Source organism: Pleurodeles waltl, chromosome 1_1 (genome assembly GCF_031143425.1).
Source record: "Pleurodeles waltl isolate 20211129_DDA chromosome 1_1, aPleWal1.hap1.20221129, whole genome shotgun sequence".
NCBI lineage: Eukaryota > Metazoa > Chordata > Amphibia > Caudata > Salamandridae > Pleurodeles > Pleurodeles waltl.
Window position 1 is genome coordinate 826,148,323 of NC_090436.1, and position 21,459 is coordinate 826,169,781.

Genomic DNA, 21,459 nt, shown 5'->3' on the forward strand with positions numbered 1-21,459 from the left:
GTGATCAAACATCGTGTAACCAGGATGTGCCCCAGAGAGGTGGTTAACACTGACATATGCAAGTTTCAGTGTCCCCTTAAGTCTACTAGCACCAGATCTCCTACATGTGTCTTCCTTTCATCCAAAACGGCTACTGTATCTATTCTGTAATTTATCTACAGTTGCACACATAATCCAGTTACAGGTTCTCATTATTTTTATAGGACCAACTGACTTGTGTAAAAGTTCCTTCACCATCACTCTGAGGTACCTCTCCTGGCTCAAAATGAGAACATGGATAGTTGCTCCGATAGTGCTACCCTTTTCAGTGTGCCATTTAGCAGAAGACACCTCTCCTCTTTATCTGAATGTGAAATATGCACTTTAGTTCTTAGCTGTCTGGATAGGAACAAACCTAACCCACCATCCTCTTTGTTGCTATTGAGTAGTATTGGTCCAGAAATGTTCTAGACCTCGTCTGATCTGAACATATTCTGGGTGAACTAACACAATTTCAGCGTATTCAATGTGCTAGGTCCCTCTTTGGACACACAACTCACAACCCAAGATTCAATGGCCACTGACCTAGCCTCGGGACCCTCAGGGGGCACAACAGTCACCTGGAACGTGAATGGGCTCAATGAAAAGATTAAATGGGGGGGGCTTTATTTGCGTATGCTACAAGACACCACCCAGCATTTCTTATGCTATAGGAGACACACTTACGGGGAACAGAATGTTCCTTCTTGGGACGCACGGATACTCAAGGGTATATCATTCAGGATACACTAGGGGCTCTAAAAGAGTGGCAATACTGTTCAAGAGGACATTTCCCTTGGTGGTACACGAAGTTCACACAGATCCCCTTGGACGGTATGTCATGATATTCAGGACTATAGCGGTGCAGGCATGGTTGCTTGGTAGAGTATGTGCCCCTCACCTACCCAGTAGACTCAGCACTGGAGGTGGTAGCACACTTGCTAACTACCACCATACCTGGCTATTCACTGATGGGGTGAGACTTAAATGCAGTGATGGACCCGCTGCTTGACACTTACTCAGCGGCACTGCTCCAAAGATCCACACGCCTTTAGACACTGCAGATTCGCTGGGGCTGGAAGACGTCTTAGCACTGCACCACTAAGCCGAAAGGCAATACACATATTACTCCCCCTTTCAAGTTCTTCAAAAGACAGTCCTCCCTAAATATCTAGCACCACCTAGCAGTGTATAAGATGCATTTGAAATGAGGAGACTGCCCAGAGACCTATGCGGTGCAACAATCACAGTAATCCTGAAGCCAGACAACAACCCAGAGGAATATAGTTCCTAACACCCTATCTCCAATATCAATCTTGAAGTAAAAATTCTCACCGTGATGTTGGACACCTCCCTTAGCAAGGTGGTGGACCCAGTCGTCCATCCTGATCAAAACAACTTTATGCTCAACAATAGAGCACTGTCGCTCACATTCCCCAAGGAAAGGGGCACCTGGTGAGTGTGAGAAAGTAGCCTCTTTTTAGCATGGTTACCCCCACTGCCGGCCTGTTTGTGAGTGTGTGTCAGTGTGTTTTTACTGTGTCACTGAGATCCTGACAGCCAGGACCCCAGTGCTCATAGTTTGTGGCCTAATGTGTGTGTTGTCAGTAGTGCTTAACTGAGTTGCTGAGGCTCTGTTAACCAGAACCTCAGTGCTTATGCTCTCTCTGCTTCTAAATATGTCACTATAGGCTAGTAACTTCATTTACCAATTCCAAATGGCACACTGGATCCCCCTTATAAGTCCCTAGTATATGGTACCTAGGTACCCATGGCATTGGGATTCCAAGAGATCCTTATGGGCTGCAGCATTTCTTTTGCCACCCATAGGGAGCTCAGACAAACCCTTTCACAGGACTGCCACTGCAGCCTGCTTGCAATAGTGCACACACTATTTCACAGCCATTTTCACTGCACTTCATTATCTTATAAGTCACCTATATGTCTAACCTGTATTTACTGAAGGCTAGGTGCAAAGTTACTAAGTGTGGGGGCACCCTTGCACTAGCAAAGGTGCCCCGACGCAGTCAAGGGCCAATTCCCCGGACTTTGCGAGTGCGGGACGCCATTACACACGTGCACTACATATAGGTGAACACCTATATGTAGCTTTACAATGGTAACTCTGAATATGGCAATGTAAGGTGTCTAAGATCATGGAATTGTTCCCCCATTCCAAATTTGGTATTAGGGAGCCAATTCCATGCATCCTTGGGTTCCACCATGGACCCCCAGTACTGCCAAACCAGCTCTCCAAGGCTTGCACTGCAGCTACAGCTGCCGCCACCTCGCAGACAGGGTTCTGCCCTCCTTGGGTCTGAGCAGCTCAGTCCGAGGAAGGCAGAACAAAGCATTTCCTTTGGGAGGAGGGTGTTACACCCTCTCCCTTTGGAAATAGGTGTTACAGGCTAGGGAGGGGTAGCCTCCCAGAGCCTCTGGAAATCCTTTGAAGGGCACAGATGGTGCCCTCCTTGCATAAACCAGTCTAAACCGGTTGAGGGACCCCCAGTCCCTGCTCTGGTGCGAAACTGGACAAAGGAAAGAGGAGTGACCACTACCCTGTCCATCACCACCCCAGTGGTGGTGCCCAGAGCTCCTCTAGTGTGGCCCATACTTCAGCAATCTTGTTTTCCAAGGTGTGGGGACACTCGGGGGGCCTCTGAGTGACCAGTGCCAGCAGGTGATGTCAGCGACCCCTCCTGATAGGTCCATACCTGGTTAGGTAGCCAATCCCCCTCTAAGGGCTAAATAGGGCCTCTCCTGTGGGTTTCATTGAGATTCTGCTTGCAAGTTTCCATCAGGAATCCTCTGCAACTACTACTTCATCCTCTGATCTCGGATCGACCGCAGACTGCTCCAGGAACCACTGTAACTGCAACAAAGTATCCAGAAGGGCTACTTCGACTCTGCACTACCCTGCTCCAGCAGGCACCTTCTAAGACAACGACCGGTTCTCTTGGACTCCTTTCCTGGTGACGAGCATGCTCTTTGGAACACAGGTGGTGGACCCCTTCGACACAGACTGTCCTAAGGCCCTGCTGTCCAAATTTGAAGGAGATAAGAGCTTGCCTTTCACGTTTGCGACACTACCCCTGTGCACCTCGTCATCTTCACCTCCTGAGGCCTCTGTGCACTATTTGCAAGAATCCTTCTTGCACAGCCTAGCCCAGGACCCCAGCACTCTATCCTGCAACGCTCAACTCGCTGAGTTGTTTTCCGGCGGCGTGAGACCTTCCTTTGTAGTGCTGCAACAACTGCAATTTGCACCTTCTTTGTCCCGGTGTCGTGGGACCTCCGTGGGTGTTGCCTGGTCATCTGTGGGTTCCCTCTAGTGTTGGGTGCCCCCTCTGCCTCGTCAGTCCGAGTTGAGGCCCCCAGGTCCCTCCTGGGTCAAGGCAGCACCATTTTGATGCAATCAGGGACATTGCTTGAACCAAGGCTTGTTAGACGAATCCAGCGCTGAAACTCGCCTGCATCCAACATCTCCATGTGGGACATCCTTTGCATCACGCAGGAACCCGCAGCCATCTTCTTTGGTGCTCTTCTGCAGACTTCTTCTAACTGGAGAATCCTCTTTTGCACCATCTTCTAGGTTGGCTGGGGCTCCTGTCTTTCCTGGAATCTTCTGCGACTTCTGGACTTGGTCTCTTCTCATTACTGGTCTTCAGGTCCAGAAATCCACCATTTGTTGCTTGTAGTCTTGCAATAAATCTAATCACGACTTGTAGTGTGTCCTAAGGAAACTTGCAGTACTTTACTCCTACTTTCCTGAGCTCAAAGATATTTTTGGCCTTGTGTTACTAAAATAAACCACCTTTATTTTTGGTTACACTGAGTATTGACTTTCTCCTAGTTCAGCCTAAGATGCTCTGCTACAGCTAAACCTATCAGCCTAAGAAGCTAGAACACTACTATATTTCACTAATAAGGGATAACTGGACCTGGTATAAGGGGTAAATACCTAAGGTACCCACTACAAACTAGGCCAGCCTCCTACAGCGAGGATGTCTGCTTTCTCCCTTATTATTCACACTTGAGAAGGAGCCTCTTGCAGAGCTCATCCAAGTGGATGCGACTCAGCGATTTCAGATGGAAAGGAGGACCTGAAGACTGCGTCTCTTTGAATGTGGACGAAATGCTGCTCGTCTTCCAGAGACTATGGGACTAAAATCTAGTGGCACATAGAAATACTAATGATTAATAGAGCTGCATCGGGACTCAGGGTTAATTGGGGGACTTTTGTATCAATACAGGGAGTGTTGAACCGGGAGGTGATTGATCCAAGGCTGCGGATGACAGACAACTTCCGCTACCTGGGAATGACGGTAGCCCTCACCCAACAAAGATAATGGGAGAAAAATATTACACTGCTGCTGACTAATGTGAGATGCGACATGAGGGAATAGACTTCATTGCCTCAGGAAGAGGTGCAGCTGTTTAAAACTGTCTCCCCATCCCGTTTTCTCAGTTTTTTTTACCTCTGCTCACTCACAGGCACAAATCATCAGCGTTCTCTGGCTGGGGAAAATACCCAGGCTCTCATAAAAAAAAAAAAATTAGTTCTTTCTCTCCATAGGAGGCAGGGCTGGGTTGGGCAGATGGAAGATTGTATAATTGGGTCTCTCAGTTTGTCAATATTAATGACTGGATTCGGGCAGACGGGGCGACCCCAATCATAGACTGTAATAAGACTTGAACCATCCACATGGCATTTTCGCATTGCTATACAACAAATCCCTTCCTCAGTTGCTACCCCCGGTCACCCGTGTCCCCAATAGATGCTTGTATGCGGCCCTCTGACACATGAAATGGTTCAGCCCCATCACCGGGGAGACCCCCTATGGCAGAGGGCATGGCTCTCAAAGACAGCAGGCTTTGCAGGGTTCCGCAGCTAGGACCTTAATATTATCTCCACACTCCGGCACATCTGGGAGGAAGGCCACATGACATCCTTTGAGGAATTAGCAACTGAATTTCACCCTCACTCCTTCCAGTTTTCGTGGTATCTACAACTACAGCATGTTTTGAAAGGTTATAAGAAGAAATTGAGAGCGCTCCCTCAGTGTAGCCCCTTAGAATGCAAACTAATAACTGACGATTTGGCTGAAGGTGGCATCTCATGATTATACAAATCTTTAGTAACTCAACACACCTGATGCCCCTGATGAGCCGGAGGATGAGGTTGTAACCGGCTTGGGGTCCCCCATGACGAGGATTGGGCCAAGGCTAAAATTACATCTAGATGCTAGCCATTTCCATGCCATTCCACCTAATAGACTTTAAATAGTTCCACCAAGTTTACTACTCCCTGGCTCGGCTGTGGTGTATGGGGCATGCCATAAGACTCTAGTGCCTCTGGTGTCACTTCTTTCAGGCTACCATTACCATGTGATCTGGGACTGCTCTTAGGTGCAAACGTACCCCTCTCCCCCACCTCTATTGCATGAATGGATTAGGGACATGGACCAGGGTGCAGCAAGGGAAAATGTAGTATACAAAGCCAGAGAGGTGCCCCAAATTACAAAAGGATCTGGGACCCCTTGGTTCCAATATGCTGGGAGCCCACACTGACTGTGACTGTATCATGAGACTAGAGACAATTAGTAATATAGCAGAGATATTGCGCTTGGCATGTTTTAAAGATCTACACGAGGTTGCACAGTTTGCACTGACCACCTGGAACTCAAATGTAAGGCCCACACTGCTGGTATTGGTCTGGTGTGGTTTGCATCTGTACGAAAACTACGATTTTTTTTTATATATAAAACAAAAAAAAAAGGCCCTGGCACACCCTTGTTAGTAACATCAATACGGAAATAGAGGGGTGCACCACAGGTGGAATGACAACTGAAGGGTCCCAGTTACATTGATAAGCTGTTAGAGTCTTCTTTTAGTTTTCCCCTCTTAAAATCATCACATATAAACACTGGAAACAGACAATGTGTTTCATCCCTTGAAGGGGACTTCTTTTGGGCTGCAATATGACATAAACAGACACAACATAAGACAAACTCTACAAAGCAAATATACGCAATAAAAATAAATAATGCATTGAAACAAGGACAGAAGAGACTAACTTATACAAACTGACTAAAATCCAAAAGGTAAACACAAAACAAAACTACACCTGTAAAACACAGATACAGTAATTTACATGTAAAAACACTTATGCTGCTTTAGATATCATTTGAATATGCAATTTGTACCTTCCATTAACAAAACACTTTAGTCATTTTAATCATATTTTAATTTTCATTACATTAAAAACTATGGTGCCAATATTTTCAGGCCACTGTATTCACCCTGATCACATTTTAACATTCACTACATTAGGATCAGTAATACTAATATATACCACATAGTATTCAAAAATCCATCAGTGCAGTTCATTATGATTGTTCACATCATATTTTGCCACACATTCAATTCAAATCTATAGTGCTGACATCTGTCATCTGTCATATGGTATTTAGAAATCCTTCAGTACATTCATTCAAGATATTATGCTATCCAAAAGAGCCTTAAACCTGCTGAAAAGCTGTGAGCAAAGGGACCCAGAATCATAGTATTGGTGGTTATGGTATAGAGACCGAGGAGGACATTCACACAATGTATAATGGCCCTCCCGGGCTTAGCACACACAAAACTATCCGATCATCCCAAAGGAAATAACATATCAATATGAACCCCAAAGATACATCAATATGAGATATTTGATCACAATAATACATATCAAACTATATGAGAGGAGTCTCTCCACTTCAAATATGTGAAGTGCACCAAATAGTACAATCCCAATTGATTACTTTCCCCACATAATCTTCACACATCCCATTTATTGTACAAAAATGGTGTGTGCTATGTCGGGAGGGGCATGAATCACATCCCTGCCCATATCCTCCTCTGTTTCTCTGCTGCAACCCCTACTACTATGATTCAGAGTCCCTCTTCTCACAGCTATTCAGCAGATTTAGGGCTCTTTTGGATAGCATAATATATTGACTGTACGGAGGATTTTTAAATATCAGGTGACAAATATCAGTACTATAGATTCTAAAGGAATGTATGTCAAAATATGATTTGAACGATCATAATGAACTGCATTGAATGATTTTGTAATACTCCATGGTAAATATTAGTACTACTGATCCTGATGTAGTGAATATTAAAAAATAAGCAGGATGATTAGAGTGGCCTGACAACATTTGCACCATGGATTTTAATATAATGAAGGTTAAAATATGAACAAAATGACAAAGGTTTTTTGTCAATGGAAGTACAAATTACATTTTCAAATTATTATATGTAAAGCTGCATACGTATTTTTTATGTAAATTACTGCATCAGTGTTTAATGGGTGAAGATTTGTGTTTGTATTTGCCTTTGGATTTTAATCAGTTTGTATAAGTTAATATGTTTCTGTCCTTGTTTCTATGTATTATTTTTATTGCATATATGTGCTTTGTAGAGTTTGTCTAATGTGTGTATTTACATTGTGCCAGTGTCTATCATATTACAGCCCTGAAGAAGTGCCCTTCAAGGGACAAGACGCATTGGCTGTTTCCACTGTTTATATGTGATGATTTTAAGAAGAAAAACAAAAAAGACTAGCAGCTTATCAATGTACCTGGGACTCTTGAGTTGTCATTTGATCCATTTTGCACCTCTCTATTTCTATACTGACATTTATAATATCTTTTTTTTAGGGTTGCACCTTGGCAGCAGGTGCTTGTAGTGTGTGCACGCAGCTGAATTAATCGATGACTTTTAGAACAAGGGTCAGGTGGGGTAATTTAGGCTTGCTGCCGGTTCTTTTGATTATTCTATCTCCTTGTTACGGTCTATCCAGAGTTTGTTTGATATTGTGTGTGCTCTCCTCCACATAACGCAATGAGAAAATTGTATAAAGGAAGCACAAAACAGTTCAAACATTAGCATGACATGTTCCATCGGGTCAGATGTCAGATTGCTGGTCCGCTGAAATAGCAAATTGCGATCAGAATATTTTTTTACACCAGCTATTTTTGCATTAAACTTGTTAGTCTTCCATGAGTGTCCGTTTTCTTTAACAACTTCTAAATCCCATCTGTGTGCTTGTGTGTTGAAACTTCCTTTACACATACATTTTATTCATGTAACGAGTACACTCATAACAAGCAACATGTCTAACAGCTGTGGAAAAGAAAACCAAAAAAAATATATATATATATATAGTATACCCAGCCTTCGACAAGTCCCAAATTCAGGTTTCCGACACAGGTCACGTCAACACGTCCACAAACCCATGAGAATTACCCATTACCAGCTTTGGGCACATTTCAGATAATCAGTCCTCATCATAGTCAAGGTTGCTCACCACCAGGTCAGTGCTGATTTTCTGCAATTCCTCGATTTCTGCTTTCCTCACCACTAGGATTTCTTCTTTTTTGGAGATCATTCCTCATTTGCTGCACTCCACTCTTTGCCATTCAGGACTTCACCATGGTAAGCCATTATCAACTCTCTCTCTCTTCAGTTGCTGTGCTGTTCCAAACTCAACATTTCTTGGACTGCCCTCTAGGATTTTGTTGACCATTAAACTTCGACATGTAAGGTTAAGTCTAAATGGGCAGCATCAACCATATGTATTCAATTCTTACTAGGTCAGCCTAATACCGTAGGAGCACTATAAATCCAAAACGGGGTCTTCATCGTTTTCCAGAACAGCGTGAAACAGCTCTGGGAAATAATTCTTGATATCTACACAATCTGCTCCTTTGGGGACAGTCTTTTCTGGATATTGTTCTTGAGTGCTCTGTTTCGCAAAGTTTGTGTCTCTTTGAGGACCACTTTTTGCTGCTATAGCAACAGTAGATGTGCTTTGTATTCCTCTTGACCCACAGTGCTTTGATCAATTGTTTCTTTCAAGGACTGAACTCTCACACCAAGCTCAAAAACATATTTTGTTGATATCCTTGAGATTCTGCTATAACTCTTCCCTCAAACCATATAATTCAGTTTTAATCTTTGAGAAGAACTCCTGCATAAAGCTTTTACTAACAGTTTTAAAACTATCAGAATCCACCTCCCACTCGTGAATGTATGCGTATTCAATGTTTTTCAGTTGTTTTGGGGCTCCTTCTCTTTTCCTGGTACCTATCTTTTAAAGGAGTTAATGTTGGTTTCCCTCTACCCCTCAAAGTTGCCATTTGTCACTGTATAGTTATCAGAGATTGTGGCGACCAGCCACCTTCACCAGCCCATGCAGAAGGAAGTCAAACATAGGTAGCGGTTTAGGTTCTGTCATTCCAGACAACTGAGCACTAGTTTGAAATTAATGCACCATCTCTATTACTGCATGCTGGGGACAAACCTGCTGCACATGCAATGGGACACAGTTTCACCCAGGGCTCCCTCTGGTCTCTGTTCCACACCGAGTGTGGAGTGAGATAGAACAATGTAAATCTTGATGTTGTAACTTATGAAGGAATCAGCACTCCCAAGGGAAACAGACTACAAAAAAATCGCCAGGTCTGATAACTCTGGCAATGCTTGCTTTATTTCCTTCCCCTCTGTCCACTCTTACTTGTTACTGTTCTTAATATTGAGGTTTTACCCTCCCTGGACAGGCATAGAGCAACAATATCCACCCCAATTTCCTCCCATAAAACATAGTGACTCCCACAATGGATCATGTTTTTTCCTGTCCCATTTGATCGGGCTGGTCTGGTGGGTATTTTTTTAACAGGTTTATTGATTTCTCGTTAAGTTTGAACTGGAGCAGGCTATGCTTTGTGAAGTCTTTACAGAAGGCTGCTTTGAATGCTTATGATCTGTGGCTGCTGTGGGTCGTGCTGCGGTCTCACCAGAATCCCTGAAGCTGCACCTTTTCCCTCTGGCTCAGATTCCATGTGCATTTTGAATAGACGGGCTGCTGTAGCAGAGTGTCATTGGAGGAACTGCTTTCCACTTCCCAAGCACTGGACTTTCAATTCCAGGTCGGTCTACATAGGGGATGCGGTCCTAATATGGAAGCAGACCCAAAAAGGGGCAAGTCTATTTTGTGTTTTCTCAATTTGGATTGTACTGCTGAACATGGTTTGTTGGTTGGGTGCCCTAGTATTTACAGGGCATGTTTGTACCTGGGTATGTAACGCCTGTAACTCTATATATCAGAGATACACCTTCAACATACTATCATAGAAACATAGTCAACATGAGGACTAAAACAAGATTTGACTTTTAGCTGCTGCATTATACTATTTTGTTAACCTTGAAGCTTATTGCGTTTTCTTTTCACTTAAGATCATTTACCACTTCTATGACATTACTGTGGGCTAAAGAACAAAAGAGAGAGGTACAGAAGTAATATGGCTGGTAGGAGGAAAACTGTTCAGGGGAATCAGACAATGTCAAGAAGATTGCAATCAATCTGGGAAACATGGACTGCAAGTATGTTCTAAGCTCAGTAATTTCTCAGAAAGGCTGCAATATAACAGAAGAGTCTTAAAGAACAAGGTACAGATAAAAGGCAATACAACATTCACTGTTTACATGGGTTGCAAAAGTATATTTAACTACATATAGAGTTTTGTGAAGGTCTTCATTTGTTTTATGTAAGACTGTTGTAAATAATGATTTAAAGGATGTGCACCAATTATCATCTTCACAATGAATGTACCATATTGGCTTCCGAAAACTTTTGATAAAGCACCTAGGAAGGTTTCTTTTTCAATCAAGCTCAGTGCTAGATTTTTTCAAGACATTAAACTAATGTCGCTATTAAAGACGGAAAGTGTATATTGAAAACATCTGTAAAAGAAAAAAAAATCTAATTTAAAAGTATTAGAGACTTACTTAAACTACTAATAAATAGACCAACAAATATCTGGATTGGAGCACATTGAGGACTGAGTAGTTAATGTATGGGGTGTGTAAAAAATCATTCTCTTTTGTTTGACGCTCTTATTTTTTTAGTGTTTCAAAAACATCTGTGTCAAAGACACAATCAACAAGCATTGGCAAGCCAATACGTCTGGCATCGTCCAGCAGCTTTTTGACAATTATTTTGTTTTGTCATGGCTTTTGCAAAGCTTTGTTTGGAAAGATACTAGGAGTGTGTCAATTAAAAAAAAAAAAAAAACACATTGACTAAAGATGGAGTAATACAAAGTGAAGTCAGCCATTGGCAGAAGTAGGGTGATGTGTTGCCCCTTGCTTCATGATCGAGTGGATTGGAGAAAAAGGTGAATGACAACCACAGACAAATGGATTAAATGTGGCTGGCAACCCCTATAATTAACTATGTCATATACATAATTGTAGTAAAATTAAAAAGGTATTGGCTAACACACCTAAAAAAGCCACTTACTGTGCCATTGGATGCCAGCCTCTTACCTTAAAGAAAGTAAGGCAGCCAGACAGAAAGCAAGGAGGAATGAAAGAATAAAAGCAAGAAAGAATGAAAGGAGTGAAAGCTAGAAAGAAGGAATGAAAGCAGGAGACATATAGAAAGAAAAAGAAGGATGAAGAAAAAAAACAAGGAAGTAGAAAGTAAGAAAGACGAGAGAATGAAGCAAAGAAGAGATGAAGAAAAAAACGAAAGCAAGAAAGAGGAATGAAATCAAAGACTGAGGAATGCAAGAAAGAAAGAAGTAATGAATGCAAGAAAGCAGGAAAGGAGGTAGCAAGTGAGGAAAAAAGCACGAAAGGAATTAAAGAAAAAAGGAAAGCCAGCAAGAACTAAACAATGAAAGAAAGAAAAGAGGAAAGCAAGAAAGAAGGAACAAAGGCCCGAAAGAAAAAAAGGAAAGGGCTAAAAGATAAAGGGAAAAAAGGAACTAAAGAAAAAGTAGAGAGAATGTCAGAGGAATGAAAGTGAAAGAAAGAAAGAAAAGCAATAAAAAATGTTTTTACAAGTGTTGCAAATTAAACACAATTAAGGCCAGTTTTCTTCCTGGGCAAAGTTTATTAAAGAACTATTGGTGAAATTGAGTCCAGAATAAACGTGTTCCGAAGAATGGTCCGCTTATGAATTCACATGTATAATATTGAAGATTTCTCTAACTTGACACATAACAGTTTAAAATGGACACGATGTTATGCTATGAAATACTAGCAGTCAAACAGTAAACAAAAGGACACTCTAAAAGGAATTTACAAGAACAACGGCAGGAGACAGGAACTGAAAACGTGGAATGTGGCCTGTGCTCACATCTGGTATAGAGTACCATGGTCACATCAGACTTTAAACACAAAGGCCACATCAAAGTATTTAATATAAAAAATATTTAAAAAAAAATAAACATTGGCACACTAGCTTGTGAAGTTATCCAGTTTCTGAATTGGGCTGACCCATGCTGTATGCTGCAGTGGGCAGAAGCAAAACGTGAATGACACACCAACAAATCAATGGATGAAGAAAGGTGGCTGGAAGCCCCTTTCAATAAGTATATTGTACAAATAGTTAAAAAAAAAAAAAAGTCTTGGCTCAAAACAAACCCAAAAAGTGGTATGGGACCCGACACTAGGCAACTTTAACGACTGCAAATTTGTTTGCTTCATTATCCCTTATCGGTGAGCACAGTTCATCAACTTAGGTCTTTCTTCCACTGAAATCCAGTACTTCTAATTTTGATATTTTTGGTTTAAACACAAAAACTTATGATTCTAGTTGTGAAGAAAAAACATCAGATGCTCCCAGCACTACACTCTTTTCTCCTAGTGATACAGCTACACGAATCATGCAAATATCACATACAGGAACACTGCAAACATGGAAATATCGAAAATGCATGTACTGTTCAGCCTGCACTACTGCATAAGTGCCAAGAGGATTCTATGTCAGGACTGGAGGCTTCGGATTATGCTATCTCACTCTTTACTGTCAACACACAGCAGCCAATAGAAAACAGAACTACATTTCCCAATATTCAAATAGCCTCGTTATGACCCCCAATCAGGGCCCACCATCTGTTATATATGTTTTTCACACCATAGACTTTCCTCTTTCTTTGCTGCTCAACATGCAGAGCTAAGGGCCAGATGTAGCAAAGAAACATTTTGCGACTTGCAAATAGCGACTCGCTATTTGCAACTCGCAAAATGTTATGCAGAACGGTGTCTCAGACACCGTCTGCGAGTCGGTATGGGGTCGCAATGACCCACCTCATTAATATTAATGAGGTGGGTCGCAAATTGCGGCCCCATACCGATTATGGGCACTCACTGACATGGAGGCCTGCTGTAGTCAGCAGACCTCCATGTTCGTGACTGCTTTTAAATAAAGCAGTTTTTTTTTCTTTTAAGTGTAGCCCGTTTTCCTTAAAGGAAAACGAGCTGCACTTAAAAAAAAATCCGAAACCTTTAGTTTCGGTATTTTTTCAGGGTAGGTAGTGGTCCCTTGGACCACTACCTGCCCTGAAAAAATAATTTGGGGTCCATTCACAAAGAGGAAGGGGTCCCATGGGGACCCCTTCCAATTTGCGAGTGGGTTACCATCCACTTGAAGTGGATGGTAACTGCGACACCCTTTGCGACCGCATATGCGGTCGCAAATGGTATTGCATACCACTTGGAATCGCAAATAGGAAGGGAACACCCCTTCCGATTTGCGATTCTGAAATGCATTTTGCGAGTCGGTCCCGACTCGCAGAATGCATTTCTGCATAGGAAAATGCGATTTGCGACTCGCAAACGGCAGTTTTTGCCGTTTGCGACTCGCAAATCCTTTTCTACATCTGGACCTAAGTCCTTTCATGATTCTTGTAGTGTTTTATGACGTTTTTATTGTGGTTTCTGTGGCGCAGCTTACTTGCCTTCAAGCGCCTTATTGTCGGTTTAGGCCACGCGTGTTCGCGACGCGCTGAAATTATTTCAGTTTATTGATTTATTTGACTTACTAACTTTAGTTATCGGCGTTTTTTCTTCGCGCTTGTGCCGATGAAGAGTGCTGGGGCGGACGCGCTGTCGGCAGCGCAGCCCTCTCTCTGTTTCCGTTCCTCGCGCATGCGCATGAACTTGCTTTCAAGTTCAGTGCGAGCGCGTCTTTCGGAATGGAGCTCCGAGGATTTATGCTCATGTGCCCCCCATTTATATGCCCGAAGGGGCTGCAATAAACTTTAGAGCACTGCTCTAGGGGGTTTTTTTTTGGGTGCTGCCTCCTCATTATTATTCCTATTTCAAAAATATACCAGCCGGGAGAACTTCTCCCTGTTTTTTCAACACCTGGGTGTTTTTCCCCCCTCCCTGCTTATATCAGTGCCCGAGGACCTCAAAATTGTGAAAATCAGAAACAAATATGGCACATTTTCAAGATGATGATCAATGTGGGGCTTATGAGACTGTTCAATACGATCAGCATATGGAGGAACGCCTAATCGAAGCTCTTGACTTCCACGTGCAAGACTCTGTAAATAAGGCCTTAGTGAAAGCTTTGCGCCCTTTTGCACAACCCATTTTCAACTATGGGATCAGGCGTTTTGGCGCAGGTTCGGGGAACCCTGCCCCCACAGAGGTCAATATAAATGAACCTTGCCAGTCATCTTCGTATGACCCTCTAGATCAATCAATCAATGCGATCTTGAATGATCACGAATATGAAACTTTTCAAACCCACAAGGATATCCAGTTCTGTATGCCTAATCAGAACTCTTCTGATGATTCCAATTCTTCTGACTCTGAGGATAAGTCATCCCCTGACAAAACGCAAGGCAAGCGCAAACGCAAAACGCGTCATACTAAGGATCCTTTGAGCTCTCAGCCAAGTAAGAATTTACTTTTCGATCCGGAGGCTTTGATACATCCCAGATCAACGGAATGGACCCCTTGTCAGGAGGTGGCTTTGTATGTCAAATCTCGATTGAGGAAGAGCTTTGAACACATTTGCAGCACTTTGCGTTCGGAATGTCCTCGTCCTGCCCTAGCCGGTAAGGTAGCAGAAACTCTTGAGCTAGACCCCCCATATGGTTACTTTTCTTTAAAAAGTATATTAAGGACCCTAAAAAGGTATTGATAGGGCCTGGAGGGGATGTCAGGACAAATTGCTGCTCATTTCTGGCCCCCTAACGAAGATCCTGGACTTGGCTGTTCAGGCCAAAAGAATCTCAAGGCTCCATTGATCCCGACGTTCTGCTTGAATGGGCCCAGAGAGCCATTTGTTTATTAGGTAATGCTAATTGTTCCATCTCGACGGAACACAGGAAATCTCTCCTGCTGCGTATTGATCCCAAGTTGGCGGAGTTAGCCACTACCGATGCTGGCGCTGCGGCCAATGGACTTCTTTTTCACGACAGATTTGTTAAAGACCTGGCCAAGTATGTAGCTACTTTTTCAGCTTTAGATAAGGCCCAAACCTCTATCAAGAAGGTTTTCAATAACGGCCTTTTTTGCAGGGCCGGACGCTTTGGGGGTTGAGCGCCAGGCCGTGTCTATTCTCAGACCTCACGTCCCTATCACAGAGGTAGGGGTAATTTCAACATCCAAAACAACTCCAACTGCTATCCCTCAAGAGGCAGAGGTTATAGAGGCCGCAACCCAAGAGGGCCTCACAGAGGAGGACAATACAACCAAGTCTCCTCTCAGTCAGGTAACGCTTCTTTATTTCAAGGAGGTTCTGTTGGGGGGCAGAGTGAGTTTATTTGTGCCCAGTTGGGCATGAATTAGACAGGATGCATGGGTTTTGGAGATGGTGGCAGATTATCACCTGGAGTTTTACTCAACTCCCAAGCAAGATTTTACGCCTCAACCGCTCAATTTTTCACAACTAGAGAGCAGTTTCATAGATCAGGAAATATATGTTCTTCTTTTAAAAGGAGCCATTGTGCCTTCTTCCCCCTCATCCCAGAGGGTTTATCAGTACTATTTTTCTGGTCCAAAAGAAAGGAGGGAGCTTTCGGCTGGTGCTCAATCTGCGGCAATTCAACACATGGATTGTGCACCGCCATTTCAAAATGGAAGGCATTCATTTACTACGAGATCTTCAACTAGAGTGCAATTGGATGGTCTGTTTGAATCTCAAAGATGCCTATCTAACCATTCCTATTTTCGCTCCTCATCTGCGTTTTCTACAATTCTTTTGGCGAAACAATTGTTACGAGTTCACAGCTCTGCCATTCGTTCTGTCTTCCGCCCCTTGGTGCTTCACCAAGCTCATGCGTCCAGTCATGCAGTGGCTCAGGGAGAAGGGAGTGCACCTCATAGTGTATCTCAACGACATTCTCATCATGTTGCAAGAGAAACGCCTAGTTCTTCTTCACCTTTCCTACACGATTCAGTTGCTTCAGGATTTGGGCTTCATTATAAACACAGAAAAGTCCCAGTTACACCCCTCCCAGAACATAGAATTTCTAGGTTTCAAGATAGATTCCATCTCATCTCAGTTGAAACTTCCCTTGACCAAGAGACTGGCGATCAAGAAGGAGTTGAAGAGAGCATTGTCTGCTCCTTCGATTTCCTTGAGGGTTCTTGCCCGCTTGGTGGGCCTCCTAGCTTCTTCCATTCAAGCCATTTTTCCAGGGACTCTTCTTTATCGGCCCCTTCAGGGGTTGAAAATTATGCATCTTCGAAAAGGGCTCACTTATTCGGAAATGATCAGTTTATCTCAGGAAGCCAGGGCGGAACTCCAGTGGTGGTTAGTCCACATGGATGCTTGGAACGGCAGGGCAATTTTTGCCTCTGTTCGGAAGTGATCATAGAGTTGGATGTCAGCAGATGGGGCTGGGGAGCCAGATGGAGACGGGAGGTCGGTGGTCCCCAGAGGAACTTCAGTTACATATCAATTGTCTGGAGCTCCTGGCGGGCTTGTTTGCAGTGAAGACGCGGTCCCCCCTCAAGTCGAAATGTTGCATCCTGCTAAAGATGGACAACATTTCAGCTGTGAGATTTATCAACAAACTGGGGGGACCCGCTCCAAAATGCTAGCGGAGATAGCAAAGGATTTTTGGCACTTTTGCCTGGCTCATCAAATCTCGATTACAGCAGAATACATTCCGGCAAGGTGAATGTAATTGCAGACTGGAACTCTCAGTATCTCCGGGATGCCAGCGATTGGAGATTGCATCTCAGAGTATTTCAATTTCTGAATCACCTTGGGGGCCCTTGCACGGTGGATCTTTTTGCATCCCGTCTGAATACGCATCTTCCACGATTTTACAGTTGGAGCCCAGATCCGATGGCTCTAGGATTGGACGCCTCCTACAAACCTGGACAGGGGAACTGAGTTATGCGTTGCCTCCTTTTTCAATGATTCATCGAGTTCTCTCCCTGGTCCTTCAGCAGGGGGTAGAGATGATTTTAGTAACTCCATGCTGGAAAGCCCAGTCTTGGTTCCCGGTAGCCTTGTCCCTATGTTGTGCAGCGCCGGTGCAGGTTCTGAGTTTGATGGATCTGTTACTGGATCCATTGGGACAACCTCACCCTCTTGTTCTGGAGGGTAAGTTGTCGCTCATGGCCTGGGGGATTTCAGGATCCCAGAACAAATCTTTGACATTTCGGAGGACACTAGATTCTTCCTCTCTCAATCCTTGGCGCCTAGTACACAAAAGCGATATGCCTCTGCATGGAAACGATGGTTGGATTGGTGCAGTCAGATGAGTGTGGATTCCCTGGGGGCACCAGTGCAGATGATTGCAAATTTTTTATCTCAGTTAGCGGCACAAGGGTTGGCCTATAGAACGATTAATAATTTTTGTTCAGCCACTTCGGCTAAACATCCTCGAATAGAAGGTAAGCCCATTGGGGAACACCCATTGATTTGCAAGCTTTTACGTGGTATACGTTTAGTACGTCCACCTTTGCCCAAGTACTCTCCTTTATGAGACGTAAATATAATCTTGAAATTTCTGGTTTCCTGGCCAGCTAATGAGAGTTTATCAAGGACGCAATTATCAGCTGAATTAACTATGTTGCTTCGTCTGATTTCATGTCGCAGAGTATCAGATGTTAAAGCCCTGGATGTCGCAGGTAGAGTATTTACTCCTACGAGAGTTTCTTTTCGAATTTCTAAAAGAACTAAGTCACATTCTACATGCATTTCGTATCCAAGCTTCAGGGATAATTCAAAGCTTTGTGTTGTGAATTGTTTGAAAGTTTATGAAGATGTTACTCACGAAGTTAGGAGAGACCATTCTGGACAATTGTTAATTTCTTTGCAGAAACCATTCGCACCTATGTCTTCAGAGACTTTAGCTAGATGGGTCAGATGGTTATTGCAGGAAGCAGGAATCGATATCTCTATTTCTGGGGCTCATTCTGTTAGAGGAGCTATGGCTTCTAAAGCTTTTAATTCAGGTTCTAGACTGGAAGACATTATGACTGCAGCTGATTGGTCTTCAGATTCTACTTTTAAGTTATTTTATCACAAACCTACTGTGGATGGAGCTTCTGGGGTTATAGCTCAGCTTTAAACTAGCATAATCCGAAGACTCCGGTCTTGACATAGAATCAAAAATTTTCTAGCTTACGCAACAAGAATTTTCAATTCTATTAAGGACACGGAGGCAAGGATTATCCCACCCGTGTTTGGGTAACAATTTAATGTAAATTGTATGTTATGGCTGATTACATTGATACTATACTGATGTGACCCTCCCTTTTGTAAGATTGTTGGATTACTGAAGATATGGTATTACGTAAATTTTTCTTTTTCAGATGAGAAAGCTATGTGAAGAAGTCCACTGGGATTTTACCGAGTTCTTCATGGAGAGCTGTTCAAATTAGTTGCACTGTTGTGCTATTCAACTCCTGCGTTGGGATGATTCTGTGGTTTGAAGACACGATATCGTTGATGGATTTGGTTTGTCCTTTAGTGCTAGATGTTTGAGCAAAGAAAGAGGAAGGACTATGGTGTGAAAGACATATATAACAGATAGTGGGGCCTCATTGGGGGTCATAACGAGGCTATTTGAATATTGGGAAATGTAGTTCCGTTTTCTATTGGCTGCTGTGTGTTGACAGTAAAGAGTGAGATAGCATAATCCTCGCCTCCATGTCCTTAATAGAATTGAAAATTCTTGTTGCGTAAGGTAGAAAAATGTTGATCCTTGTCATATGTAACACCGTCAATCAAAGCTTTTTAACCAAGAGCACTTTGCAATGTAAAAAGCTTTAAGTTTGTACCTTATTTTAGTAATACTAAAATTACAAATTCCAGACTAATGTCTAGTTGGATAAAACGTCATGGCTGGCCTAATGTGTCACACATTAGGCCAACCTTAAAACATACAACCAAAGGAGAAGCTTCAGATCAAGGCTGGCACCACGACTGATGATCCAACTCTCCCCCAAACGCCTACCTCCCACCCCCTTGAGAAAGAACCTGCTCGTGTGTATGATCCTACCCAGAACAAGAATGCAAGCTTTTGGGATATACTTACAAAGAGAACAAGGGCCATTAACAACCCATGAGAATTCAGAAAAGAAATAAAGGCAGGGTACACAATCAGGAGAGAGCCAACAAGGTCTGAGGCCAAAGTGACTGTTTCATTACTGGAAACCTATCCTCGCATTCCTTTATCAATAAGAAGTGGGTGAGCCAGCAGATTAACAGGGAGAGCAGAGCCAGAACACAGCCAAGCTGAGCCAAGGCTCTTAGAGCCCTTGCACAGGCCGAGAGAGCCCTAAAAATGTTGGCTACGTAAATAATGTAACAAAAAAAAAAAATCACATAAAACGTAATAAAGTCTCTTCAAAATTAAAAAAATATATATTTGATCAACGTGTGCAAGCTTTGACATTAGTGAGTCACATTACAGTACTGCACTGAGAAGTACTTATTAAAAGTGATAGTCCATTAGTGAACTTAGAGGCAAGACTGTTTTCATGTAAACCTCGTTCGTGGACCAGAATATTACAGAGCAACATTACAGTTTACTAAATCAAACGCCAATAGGTTTTTGTACAAGTAGTATTCTGAACTCACATATCTGAACGTGCTTTCATAACTGATAATGAAGGAAAAGAACTGTTGGTAAAATAAAATATTTGCATAAGATCACACAATTTAAGCGTGGAAGACACCTTTTACCCACACTTTCTTGTTTCACTTTTTTTTTTCTCCAAATCAGCCAAGTCAGAACCTGTCATTCCTCATGTTAAGGATTTGTTTTCGCCTTTTTATGCATTTGTCTGATACATATATATCTATCAAGGTGTTCCAGTGTTTTACACGAGCACCAGTTACACGTTACTCAAGGTCACATTCATAGTTTATGGCGCTGATAAACTATTTACCCACAGTGACGTTTAGACTCGACTTGGTTCCTAAGTGGACAGTTTAGCCGTAACAACATATCCTGGTTAGAGGGGGTGACAGGCAGAAACCACATAAAAGCTCAACTCGTTATTGGTTCGTGGTCCAAAGAGGACCGCGAGCTAAGCCTCAGCCAGGCTTCAACGCGAGTTTCTGTGACTCGCTATTCCTCTATTACTGACCAGCTCTAATCGTACATCAAGCTCTCTGGGCCTCCACACAACCCTAAAGCTCGAGGCGATATTTTCCGGCTGACAGGCACCTCAAACTAGCCGTTACAAAATATCAGCTTTATGTAAAGACTTTGTCCGCGATTCAGGTCTTACTCCGGAAACGTTGTCACCTGTTTATGTCTTATAAAGGTGCCTTTAAAGTGGAACACTACAACTGTTGGGGTGAACGGCTGGCCCCAAAATACTGATACCCAGAACATTTCAGTGTGGGGTTAGACCGCTTCTCTGTCCGTGCACTCAGTGGGAATATTGTTCAAATGTGGTTCTGAAAATAAATAACTAAAAATACATGAGCAGAACACGAAAACTCTTGTGGTGTTCGGCTGGCCCTAAAAATACAGCTACCCAGAATATTCCAGCGTCAGGTTAGACCTCTTCTCTTTTCGTGTACTCAGTAGGATTATTGACCAAAAGAGGTTCTGAAAATAAAAAAATTAAAATACATAACGGTAGCCATGCGGGCTTATAAATAAGCCGGTGACCGTTTCACGCAGGTGTCACGGTGATTGTGGCTACTGAGAGCTGTGGGTTAGGCCCATGGCTCTCTCTTTGGCCCCACCTCCCGCCCTGAGACGTAGCACTCACATGTTGGGGTTCTTGCTGAAGGCGGTGTTGATGTCCTTCACCACTCGCCGCACCAGCACGTCCACCTCCTCCTTCCACTCCTCTGCCATCTTCCCGCGAAGCAGAGCAAGGCACAACAGAGCCCGCGGGACACTTAACAGTAAATAGCACAAGTGCCCCTTGCCGCTGCAGTACCCGCCTCCCTCCTTCATTAACCCGACAATGTGACCGCCATTTTAGATTGGATGGTGTATATACTTATTATGAGAACGCACCTGGCGCTGAAGCACTTGCTAGCTTTGAAAAAGTGAAAAACGCCGACACTTTTCTAAAAATATTCGAAAAAGATGCATATACGTAAATTGTAACTGATAATTAAACCTGTGTAAAAAACATAAATAAATGGCGGTATTCTTA

General features: G+C 43.1%; 1 protein-coding gene across 1 annotated transcript in view; it reads right to left on the reverse strand.

Annotated features, from left to right (window-relative positions):
• PTAR1 (protein prenyltransferase alpha subunit repeat containing 1) overlaps positions 1 to 21,228 on the reverse strand; it is a 208,060-nt gene extending 186,832 nt beyond the window's left edge. Inside the window, exon 1 of the mRNA XM_069228803.1 lies at positions 21,064 to 21,228. Coding sequence (XP_069084904.1) covers positions 21,064 to 21,152 — 89 coding nt within the window. The 5' untranslated portion in view covers positions 21,153 to 21,228. The remainder of the gene's footprint in view (positions 1 to 21,063) is intronic.
• Positions 21,229 to 21,459: the final 231 nt, after the last annotated feature.